The sequence below is a fragment of the Phoenix dactylifera genome, unplaced genomic scaffold (assembly GCF_009389715.1).
Source record: "Phoenix dactylifera cultivar Barhee BC4 unplaced genomic scaffold, palm_55x_up_171113_PBpolish2nd_filt_p 000139F, whole genome shotgun sequence".
Lineage (NCBI taxonomy): Eukaryota > Viridiplantae > Streptophyta > Magnoliopsida > Arecales > Arecaceae > Phoenix > Phoenix dactylifera.
In genome coordinates this window covers 135,002-147,481 of record NW_024067695.1, presented here as the reverse complement: position 1 = coordinate 147,481, position 12,480 = coordinate 135,002, and the positions used below count along the sequence as shown (strand labels likewise).

At 37.3% G+C, this 12,480-nt stretch overlaps 1 protein-coding gene across 1 annotated transcript; it reads right to left on the bottom strand.

Moving 5' to 3' along the window:
* Positions 1-1,143: 1,143 nt before the first annotated feature.
* Positions 1,144-7,723, bottom strand: LOC103717982 (ras-related protein Rab11D-like). The gene is made up of 2 exons (XM_039116785.1): positions 7,312-7,723; positions 1,144-1,816 (listed from the first exon to the last, which is right to left on the bottom strand). The coding sequence occupies exons 1-2, from the start codon at positions 7,524-7,526 to the stop codon at positions 1,375-1,377; spliced, it is 657 nt and encodes a 218-aa protein (XP_038972713.1). The 5' UTR covers positions 7,527-7,723; the 3' UTR covers positions 1,144-1,374.
* Between the last annotated feature and the right edge of the window lie 4,757 nt (positions 7,724-12,480).

Sequence of the window (12,480 nt, the reverse complement as noted above, 5' to 3'; positions counted from 1 at the left end):
AGGACACGCACCGTTTACCTCTACTCTACACGATTTGCCCCCTCCCTGACTTGAGCGTCGGAGGGCCGGCGCCGGGAGACCCGGCCACCGGCTCGTGTGCAGGCACCCAGACGGAGGACGCCGCCCATTGTCGGATCGTCACCCAGCCGCGGGAATCAGCCGCTCCTTCTCGCCGATCGCCCCAGACGGAGGACGCCGCCCGTCAACGAACCACCGCCCCACCGTGAGTAACCACCTCCCGCTCCCTCTCCTCGACCGAAGATTGCCCCCGGGTCCAATTTCCAGCAACAATAATAAATATCATATTTATTTATAGACACTAACATTTATATTATGCCAAGATGAATATAAAAAGATAGCATAACATAAAGATTTTTCAAGTGCCATTCTCTCCATCGTTATATTTGACACAGCTTAAACTGTGGGTATTGATTTAAAATGACCACTTGTTGATCCAGCAGCAGCCAACAAAAATACTCAGGCTTATCAATTTTCTAGAGTGTTTGTGGTTTGCCCCATCAGCTTGGACAACATTGGACACATTCTCCCGTCCTACAAAACCCTAACTAATTTTACACCAAGGAATCCAAATAATGGTTTGTGCCCTTTCCTTTGCCCATTTAAGCAGTACATTGGCTAAACCATCAACTGCATCTAATAGGAAAAAGTTCTGCTGGCCACTCTATTATACCAGTTCTAGGTGAAAGTTGGTTGAATGGTACGCAGAACCTGGCTGCCACCTCAATAACCCTCTTTATGCCACGCCAATGACAACAGCCACAGAGGATCAGTTCTCTGGGCAGGGGCGATAGTTCCGACAAGACTTACCTTTTCCAACAATAGCAGCCGCAGAAGGAAACACAAAATATTAATCCGAGCGCTGCTCTTAGCCCAAATAACAGTAAAGATTCTGTTCCAGGAGGATGTTTATAATCTTAAACACTGATCTGATCGTGTTATCCTATTCAAGAACAAATCAGGGGAAATGGCCCCTAAAATCCTGCCTTTATTTCTAATCCATTCTCATCATATCTTCTCAGCCAAAATTATAAGATTCATGTTACACGGAGCCCATTCTGCTATTATCTTGCATCACCATCAACACCTGTGGTCATTCTGTATAACTATTATCGGTCTGATCTATATCATAAAACTCAGAATATATTATATAAGCCAGAAGCACAAGAAAGCTACTTAATTTATCACAACTCAAATCCAATTAGCCACAAAACAATTCTCTCCAAGGCCAATATTGATTCCCTTAAACTAAACTATACCAATAGTATACCAATAGGATATACAGCCATTACAAAGACAGCCCAACTGATTCCAGCATAAAACTCCAAACTGTAATTCGAGCCTACGGATGCAAAATCAAGATGCCTGACAGCACATCTTATTCTTCGGAATCTCCTGGGCCGGTCCAGGGATGACAATCTTTTTTCCAGAGAGTGTTGGTGCATTGCCATTGCCTTGAGGGTCAGAAACCACGGTCTTCTTGTTGACAATGTTAAAGATCTCAGTCAGAACAGTTTGGAAGGCAGTCTCAACATTTCTAGCTTCCAGTGCCGATGTTTCCAGGAAGAAAAGGTTTTCCTTCTGAGCAAACTCGCTGGCATCTTCTGTGGACACAGCCCTCTGGTCCTCAAGATCAGTCTTGTTGCCCACCAGCATGATCACAATGTTCTTGTCAGCATGACTTCGCAGCTCCTCCAGCCACCGTGGTATGTGGTCAAAGCTCTGACGCTTGGTTATGTCATAAACCAGCAAAGCCCCTACAGCACCTCGATAGTAAGCACTCGTGACAGCCCTATACCTGTAAATGTATTAAAAATCAGCAACATCAGACTCCAGTAAAGAAGAAAATTTCAGAGCATTATAGGAGCTGCATTTTTTTATAAAAAAAAAAATCATGGTTACCATTAACATGAACAGACGTTTTAAATATATTTCAAAATTTAAAATAGTACTGCTAGCTGGACGGTTTGCTTTTACATGCCATGAAGGATGGAAAGAGATAATTAGTCTTTTGATAGTGGTTCAAATTATGATCATCATAGAGAAGATATTTATCTCTACCATATTTAAAGATGGCAGTTATAGATTTTGGTTCACACCATCTAGATCACATCCCGATTTTTCAGATGTAATCGTTTTTCAAACCTACTAGTCTCTATTTAGCAAATCTTAGCAAAAATGGAGATTTGGACAAAGAGCTAGATGTCTTTCTTTCTTTGGGAAAATAAATAGGATTATATATAGCTCCTTGTCTCTATATTGGTCCAATTTTAATTTCTTGATTCGCACATCTCTCCAATCATCAACCAGTTAAACTATTCTTGACTGATTATAATTTAAACTTTAAAAAAGAAATGTTCACTTTAGAATCTTCCATCTCCATATAGTATCTATCGTTTTCCTTTTTAAGTCACAGCAACCCATTTTTATATAACATCAGTTCTTATTTAAATAATAGCTTTTCGTACATAATGTACTTTAAAATCTTATTTTCATTTCTTTCTTGTATGCGCCCAATGGCCAGTAAGCGCTCAAAAATCTCAGTTATGGTGAAAAGACACAAGTAGCTCTAATGGATATGTGCGTAGCTAATGGCATCAATATATAAACACTGTTCAAGATCAAACATCATATTCCATCACCCGAGAACATAATTGAGGCTACATTTGGAGGTTGTTAATTTGAGAATCATGACTTCATTCTATTTCTAGTATTTTAAAGCTAAAGAATTCAAGAGTAAAGATTTTTCTGAAACATGTTCAATTGTTACAAAGAGAAGTCTAATACTGGAAAAACATAACATGATAAGGAAAAAAATGTGAATTCAGAATACTTTCCAATTTCATAGTTTTATGACTATGAAGAAATTGCATGTTATAGATAAACACCTTGTATTATGAAATCATAAATTCTAGTTTCAAAAAGCATGTCAATGATGGAGTATCATGATTTTGTATTTTATCCAAACAATTATAATAACATCAGCCTAAAACCTTCATCAGCCTTAAAATTAAGCACCAGCATAACAAAATTATTCTCTTTTTACAAAAGTTCCCAAAAACAAAAGATTTTTACATAATCATGGAGTTTTAGTCTAACCCATGTCTGTATTATACCTCATCCATGGAGGCCCTACTCGGTAGACTAGCAAAATTTGCCTCACTATAGCAAAATAGCAGGGTGGCCATTCATCATCTTAGTATCAGGACCACATTCATAATCATCCAAGTCATGTGGCATCCCCAAATTCCTGATAAACAACTTATCCATCCTGGGTCCCAGATAATGCAGCCCCACCTAAAGCACTTGTTCTTATGCCACTCCTCTATATAGAATCATCTCTGTTATCTACAGTTTTGGAACACACCGGTCATGCTGTTATACTATTTTGTTAGAAGCAGTTTAAGTCCATTGTGAAATAGAAACTTATATGCTGAAGATCTTGAGATTGAGAAATGCCATAATGTGTTAAGAAATGTATTTAGAAGTTGTGAAGGACTGCTCAAATCTAAAAGTCCACCATCTATGGCCAGCAGGGCCCGAGGTGGAACTCGGTTTCCATTCCACAGCAGACCTAAACCACACTCCATTTTCTGATGTAACACATCTTAAGATGATTTTGTTACAGGACAAATTATCAATTTTCTCTCATTTTGGATAAGAATTAACGACAAGATCTTCTTTTTTCCAGAAAGTCGATCATTATTATTGATGATTACCATTAAAAATCATTATTCTGAGTGGTATCACTTAAGAAAGTATGAGGATCAATTATTTACCATGATTGTGTTCATCCAGTTTGTAAAATGGGCTTCAAACACAGCAAGAAAAGAGGTTCAGACTTCTACATAGAAATATTAACTTACAATTTATGAAGAGTAATATTTGCCTTGATCAAGAGCAATACTTAAGATGATATATACAAGAAAAAGTTTGTGAAAAAATCATCAATAATGCCTCTTTCAAAAATATCATCTTACATATGAGGGCTAATATATGGGAAATTAATAACATTCCAGCAACTTGGTTCAAAAGGTGATGCAGTTTGTCTCCTGAAATGCCTTTATTCTCTCATCATTTGTTGGTAAACATGATATGTAGTATGTTCACTCCATACACATCATATGAGTAGCTTGCACAATCAAAAGTATGAAGAATTTTTAGACAGTAGAATAACTGGATACTTCATATTGGAGATCAATATTTGTTGGATATGACTAGGATATGCATTGGATAATTATTTTAATTTTTCAGTGTAACATTTTTTAAAATTTAAAAAGGCTTCAGATACTTTCTGGATATGCTGAGGGTACTTATAATATGATGAAGCTACAATCAACTTATTAGGAAACTTGAGATCGCACCAACTCTAATAGTAACAATCATGAATATACTGTTACAATTTTACAGAGGAAAGGAAAAGCCTAGCCTCTGAGGAAATCAGAGGAAATGAAACCAAGGACCAAATGATCCCCAAGCAAAAGAAAAATGCAGTTTTGAAGGTATCAAAATAGAGAATAATGCAAAACATCATTTATTGTCACAAAAATGAGAATGAGTTTCATATAGTCAGGAAATAATGATGATGTGATCTAATATCACCAGAAGATGCATTACCTGTAAAAACCTTTTCACATCTGGGAGTAATATGGAAACTATTGTGTTGCATAAACATGAAAAAGATAAACCAAGGAAACCCAACAGCACTTTATACTGAAAATTTAATGAGAACAAGAAATTTGGTGTCCATCTAAAAAGAAAAGTGTGTATCTGAAAGTAAAAGGAGAGAGCAGAAGAGAAGATATGGAGTATCATTCCTCTAACTAAATTTGATCCCAGAAAAGGTAAAGAGTGTTACATAATCTCTCCATACAGATGCATATTGATGCACACATGCATGCATGCACGCCAATCTTAAAGAGAAGATTGACAGCTCCTTACATATGTCAGTCTACAAGAATTGCTTACGGACATCGCTCTCTAAAGCCAGGCGGCGGTAGTTAAGATCCCCCAAGGGAAAAAGAGAGATGACTCCTATGTTAATTACCAGATCTTGTCCACATCAGATAACCTTCCACATGTGGTGTTAGTTCCTTTTTTTTTTTTTGCATCTTGTCATCCAAGAACATAATGTGCACTACTGGTTATTAGCTTGGGACCATAGTAATCTTATACTTTCTTTTCACTATGGTATCTTTATTCAATGTTTGCAATTATCATGTCAACCTTATCACCTTGATAAAGCATGTAGGAGATATACACTTTGTCCTCCATGTGCTTAAAAGTCAGAAAAAACAACTAATAATCTATTATAATTTAAAAGTTGAAACTAAAAAAGCAGAGAGAATCAATCATCCAAATTTGGTGCAGTAAAAGACCACTATCTTCTTTTATAGAAACATAGATGTTACCAACATATGCATATGACTTTGACATCCATGTAAGGCAATGGATAAGTGCACAACTGGGTCGTGACATAACACGACAACAATACTGTGGGCCATATAGCTTCAAGAATATTTTGAATATGCAGCCAACATACATGTGCAAACTTTATACATAAATGCAACCTAAAAATTCAATTAGTTTATAATTTGAAAATGCATGCAGTGTGCATCTAAGCTCTTGATGGACTTTTGTTCAAAATATTGTATCATAAACTTGTGAAATATTGTAATGCACGGATGCATCATCCATGCCCCAAATACTGGAAAAAAGTTCAAGCATATAATATAGTTTTTATTTGTTCCATATTATTATAGCTATATATGAGTCACCATTAACAACCTATTTCATTTGCGTCACACATACTTAATGTTGGACCATCTGATGTGGAAGCTTCCAGAATATCTGAAGTGTGCGCTATTATAGATAAGTGAAAAAAAAAGCAAGAAAGCATTAATACCATTCATATTTTTAACACGATTTTTTTTTCAGAACCAGAGAATGAGAGAGAGAGAGAGAGAGAGAGAGAGAGAGAGAGAGAGAGACCCACCCACACTATATTTACTCAAGTCCAAATACTTGGGGATGCACCACCCAAGTCTTGAAATGGAAACCTCTATTTGCTAGGCAGAAGGGGTGCGATCACTGGAGCAAGCCCCAAAGCAGCACATAAAACCCCGTCTATCTAACAAAGGGATATGTAAGTACCCCTTATAATAAGTAAAAAAAGCTGCAGATAAAGGGAAACCTACATGATGAGGAGACATTGTCGTTATCGAACACAGATTGCACAATTCCATGATTCCCGCTACTGGAATAAAAAGTAGCACCAATCCAATACAGGATCGGAGAAAACCAACCAACCCTCAGCTAGAAATGGGAATTATCTGGCCTAATTATGGTATCTACAGATATTCTAACCAAAGCCTGGGTTGAGAGTGGTTTTTCACATACAACGTGAAGTTTGTTCATCAGTTGCAGGTTTCACTTGATTCTTCCAATCATACAATCAAGAAAAAAGATTCTGATAACCTCCAATTGCAGAGTAAAATCTAGAACAATAATCAAAATCTCAACTATTGGTCTCCGCTCCATGAACCCGGAATACCAATATATTTAAAATTCTACAATCTCCGAGTGCACATTTTGGCAACAACTAATAAGCAAACACAAATCCTCCAGTTTCATTGCCACTTTACTACACCACTTATGCTATGAATTAATAACAGAAGGAAACACAGTTGCATCCAGGAATACAAGAATCTCATTACTGATTCAGATCCTCGATGATGTCAGTAAATGAGTCAGGAAAGGATTTAACCATCCTTGAATACAAGCAAAATCAGAACATTTCTGGTCACCTCCCAAAGACGAATGTTCAACAAGATCAAGTAGCCATAGGATTACGAAAACAATACTCAACAATAGCTCAAGTATTAAAGACACCAAAAACACTCAAAAAGCATTCAAAATTTAATGCATTGGATCATCACGCTACACTCGATTCACGGAAAACTCTCGAGACACTCCAATCTAAAATTCAACAAGATCAGAAAGCAACCAAAATTTAAAGCATTGAATCATTACGCCACGCTCGATTCACGGAGAACTCTCAAGAAACTCGAATCTAAAATTCAGCAAGATCAATAAGCTCCCGGATAAAAAAAACAAACACACAACTCAAACACTAAACACGACCACATAGATTCAAACTCAAACGCCAACGAGAAACAAGAAGCCATTACTGGATCCAAGGAGTTCCACACCAAAGAAGACAAAATGGGAACAGATCCAAGAATGGAAGAGAACGAGAACCGGATCGGAAGTCTAGGGTTTGGGAGGAGGTACCTCTCTTGGCCGGCGGTGTCCCAGATCTGGGCCTTGACGCTCTTGTGCTGGATGACAAGGGTCCGTGTCTGGAACTCGACCCCTATAGTTGCCTTGGAGTCGAGGCTGAACTCGTCCCGGGCAAATCGGGCCAGGATCTGGGACTTCCCCACCGCCGAGTCTCCGATGAGCACCACCTTGAACACGTAGTCGATTTTCTCGCCGACGGCCGCCATCGCCTCCGCCGCTGTCACCACGAGAGTAGTAGAAGGAAGGAGCGGAGAAGAGCGAGACAGTGGAGGAGAGTGACCGTATCCCGCACGCGGCTCGCTCTCCCCTTAGTCTCCAGCTAACGACCGCGGAGTCTATTGAGACCTCAGAGGAGGAAAGCAAGGGAAACACTTGAACCGAGTAATTAAAACCTCGACGGGTTTTCGCTGGAGGCTAGCTGTCCTGGTTTTCGTCACCATTGGTGAGGATAAGCTCACCTGAAGGGCTTACCCGGCTCACCGGCTGGTATAAGGATTTTGGAGATGGCTATTTAGTTTGGAGCACCGGGTCGTGCGAAGGTGACGGGATCTTGGACGTAGTTACAAGGCTCCGTCAAACGACAAGGGTATTTTTTTTTTTTTTTGATAATCGGGAATTTAGCCGATCGAAATTTTGGTTGTAAAATTAGTTGGGTCGGCGAATGTTTCGGGCTGGAGGAAATGGAGGCAGGCAATGGGCGCATGAGGTCGCGGAACGGCACGTTGCTAGCTAATTTGAAATTTTGTAACGTGACATGGTATTTTACCCGCAGGGTTTTGTTCGCTTGTATAGGTTGGTGGGATTTCTTTATGCATGGTTGGTATGACTGTTTCTCGATTGGTCTGGTTTAATGTGGCCGACACCGTGTGGCCGAAGCTACTAGGGTGTTGCAACATCATTTTCTTTGCATTATCATTACTGGCCCATAAATTCTAGAAAGAACCAAGGGAAATTATCTAAATTTGTACTATTCCCTTTTTTTTAGCTGCCCACTATTTTATATGCGATATCACTTCGGATTTTTTTTCTGTTGTTCATAATTTTATAAAAATTTATTTGTTTTAGAATCTTTTTTTGGTTTTGAGGAAATCAAATTAGTAATATACAAATGGGTTGGTTTCGGCTATGGGGCGCAATTTGATGATTTGAGTCGAGGACCCAATCCAAAATATCCTCAATTATAGCGAAGCGGGTTAGATTGCAACTAACTGGAAACAAAATTGATATTTAAATAAATGATTTGACGGTATGGATGAGATGTAAAACTTTGATGAATTAGATGGTTTCCCCGAGTCAAAGAAAGTAGCTATCAAAAAGAAGTTACTTTAGCACAATGGTGCATTTGCTCTTCATGTTTTAAGATACTTTTCCTAGTACCCAACCTGCATTGTAATCTTACTAACTCTCTTTTTTTTTGAAAAATGGGAACAATGAATGGTTTTCTTTATTTTTAAATCGAGCATATGCCCTCCAAAAAATTTGGCATGCTATCCTAGTTCTAAATTTTGGGGGAAATGCTATGGTTCTCATCAATAATATAAGTATATGATCTCTAAATGACCTTGATCTAAGCAATGGGGGAGAAGCGCTAGATGGTTATTACCTATACGACCAGGGAAAGCAATACCAATGCATCAATTCTCAGAGCTAAGACTATAATAGTGTTGAGTATTGGTTGCTGATTGAGTTTGAATTCTCTATAGTGCCCAATTTGCACCGCAAAAAGCGGTGTAGCCTCGAATGGTTGCTACCTCGTTCGATTATAAAGATGGATGGCTATCAGACAGTATGAGCGTTGTATACCATGCACATATATTTTGCTTGTCATACGCCACTCTTAGTTTGATAATTGTTTATCTCCATAAATGAATCATGCAATGGCCATCCAAGGCCCTACCGCTCTATCTTTGGTACAAAATGCATTGCTCGAAAACTGTAAGAACATAGTTCTATTCTTATGATTATTGGCATGTGATGAAGCAATAGAAATTCTGATACCTACCAAATTATTTACATAATAAAATCACATGGTGATAAGCAATAAATGTTAGGTAGCATTCCAAGAAGGAAAATATGAGTATCTTCAACAAATACAATAATCCTTATTTGTTCAACAGTAATGATTCTTGAGTACTGTACTAGTGTAGAAAATGCAGCACAAGATGTATCATTGCGCATAAGGTAGCTATACATAAGTAAAACCATTTTAGATTCTCTTCCGCCACCACAATATAACCATGGCTTTATTCTCAATTATTTCAGGCCATCTTTAAAAACCCTTTACCACCATTTGTTCTTGTTACCAGGTACATTTGCTGTCACCGCCATCTATATGATCTCTTTTAACCACAATTCTTTTTAAGGCTGATCCTCTCCAAAACAAATTAGTTTTTTAAATAACTACATAAACAATTAACCATGAAAAATCAAGCAATGAATGCCCATGTTAATAATGATGTAGATAATGCCCATTAGCATCATAGCACTCAAGTTTAGCAAGAAAGATGTTAGAAAGAATAATCTTATTCTATTTGGGCAAACAGTGAAATGAACTAATACCTAGAAGTTTGCAATAAATAGTACAGAGCTTTCTCTTTCTGCAGTGATAAGTAATGATATCATATCAACTTAACAAATACAGGAGTAGTAAAAATGTAGCTTCTCCATATGGCAGTATACACCAACAAAAATACTTATGGATTGTATTCTCTAGTTAACAAATCTCTGCAATTATTAAATCGAAACGGCTGCAAACGGTTGCCTTCACAAGAACCACAGAAGACCATCCAAGATTGCCTTGCCGTTTGGAAATAGCCATTTTCCCACTCGACAGTGTGGCAAAACCCTTGTCCAAGAATCATCACAACCTCCTCAGATAAAACCACATACCAAGAAGAAGAACAAAAGCCACGGAGATGAAGGAAAAGAAGAAAGAGAGAAAGAAACATAACTTCATTTTGGAGTGGTTCTTTAGGATCATTCAGAGTAGATCTAGTAAGGCAAATAAATTCATTTAAAATAAGTGTTCTTCTTTAGCATTCACAGGTGTAGGCTTCATTTTTCAGAGATGTTCTTTGTACATGTTTAAATGTATTGCAAGAACTCTTAGACTACCAGGTATATCTAGATAAAAACAACGTTAGCTTTCAGATTGTTATCTTTTGATATGTAATTATGGATATTCCTTTAGGTCATGTAGTTGAGAATTGGTCTTGTAGTCAAATATTTTCACTAACGTGTGTTAGAGGAAATTTGTCGGAAGGCCCATAGTAATATAGTATATGTTTCATCAAAATAATGGTAATTAGTTTTGCAATTAACAGGAGAATAGGTTCCATCATCCCATACAATATGGACCTTTTATTATATCTAAGGAGGTTGGATAGTACTCTAGCTATTTCAAAGGTCATTATTCAACTTCATTTCCATTTATATAGTTAGTAATTATCCAAGAACAAGCGCTGGGATTGGTGAGGAGGATCAAAAATGAGTTCAAAAGACAAATAACTAGCAGGAGTGGCCTAATGCATTTGGGGGCCTAAGGCTAACTCACTAAGAGAGGTCTTTTTTCTTTTCATTTTGACTTAAAGTCTTTCCTGCAGTGGGCCGGCCTAAGGTAAACTCACTAAGAGAGGCCTTTTTTCTTTTCGTTTTGTCTAATTAGGCCCTGATAACCAGATGGTGGTGGCAAACAAGATAGCCAAGATGGATGAGAGCCAGTAATGCTCTCTATGACTTCTTGGAGCTATGCTACTTAGAGTGCCACCAAGTCCTCATCGTTGTTGTTGTCTAGATTATAACATTACCAACGTCAAGAACCATGGCTTTGACAAAGGTTATGTCTCGCTCACTCTCTTCTCTTACACCATGTTCCAAATGATTAATATTCTTATTAGACTATTCATATCCTTTGCCAGGATTAGGGTGAGTCACTTTTCTCTTTATACTCGAGTTTGATTTTGATTTCTTTTTATGTCTATAAAGTTCATCATTATTTAGACAGATATTTATGATAGCATACAATTTGGGATTGTTGATGGCATGGATCCTAAGCATGTATTGAATGAGTAAAATGCTAGCTTAAGTAAAATTAAGGATTGTCTTCTGGTTCTGGAAAAAGTGGGAGTCAAAAGGAAAACTTAGGCTCCTTTGAAGTAAAGTTATTACATATATATGCCATCCAGTTATGGTCTTGTGTCATATTTTTCCTCTTTTCTAAATCTAATATCTAATTTGTCTAATTCCTTTTACCTTTTCGTATGAGTCTGTTAGTTTTAAATCTTTTGGTCTTGAGTAACTTTTGAAAAAAGGAGGTAAGCATAAAAGTAATATTGTTAATAATATTTTATAAGAAAAGGTTCAAGAAATAATCCAATGTTTCTCTACAAGGTTCTTGGGTGTTGACATACATGAACAAGAAGAGACTACTTTACAAGAGAGATATAACGCTGCCGTAGTAGTTGGCGTGGATTATAATTTAAACTTTGTATGCAAATAATGATGTTTTGGGCACTATTTCAACTACAAACTTTGTTCTCGTAAGGCATATTGACCAAAGAGAAGGGGATAAATATTTCACTGATTGCTAATGTATTGTCTTGTTTAAAATGATTAGGTGTAGGTGATGTTTTCAGGTTGCGTGGCTCTCTGTTTTGAGGTTTGTTCTAATCAAGTTTGCCGGAGGTCTCTTTGTTGTGCTAGCCTTTATATGCAACAATCTTTTGCCTTGGGACTTATCTTTGCCATTCTTTGTTATATATATAATCCTCTTTAAATAGTTCATGGATGCCTTTGTACAAGAAAAATCTTTTGGCTTAAACAACACATAGATGAAAAGGAAAATTGGTTGCTAGGGCCTTAGAGTTATGCAGGTGTTGTAACAATTGCTTGATCTTTTTGAGCTTGCAGTTTAAGTATCTAAATCTAGCCTTGTTTTTGGTGGAAATCTATATGGCCTTCTTAACCAAATAAGAGAAAAGAGTCAAGGTCTGGAAATTGGTTGTGCATGTTTAAAAAATTTAACCATCAGCCTGCTATATTAATAATATTAGAGGCCTTTCATATATAGATGTATATAATAAATTCTCCAGATAACTATCACTATTAGTTCGCCATAATTAAACTATCATCAATTTCATTGAAATGGTAGTGATGGTGGTA

What these genes read in the sequence shown, in the direction of transcription:
- LOC103717982 (XM_039116785.1), bottom strand. Translation starts at nt 7,526, where the DNA reads ATGGCGGCCGTCGGCGAGAAAATCGACTACGTGTTCAAGGTGGTGCTC. An exon ending in GACACCGCCGGCCAAGAGAG is followed by an intron (nt 1,817 to 7,311) that starts GTACCTCCTCCC and finishes ATACATTTACAG; the next exon opens with GTATAGGGCTGTCACGAGTG.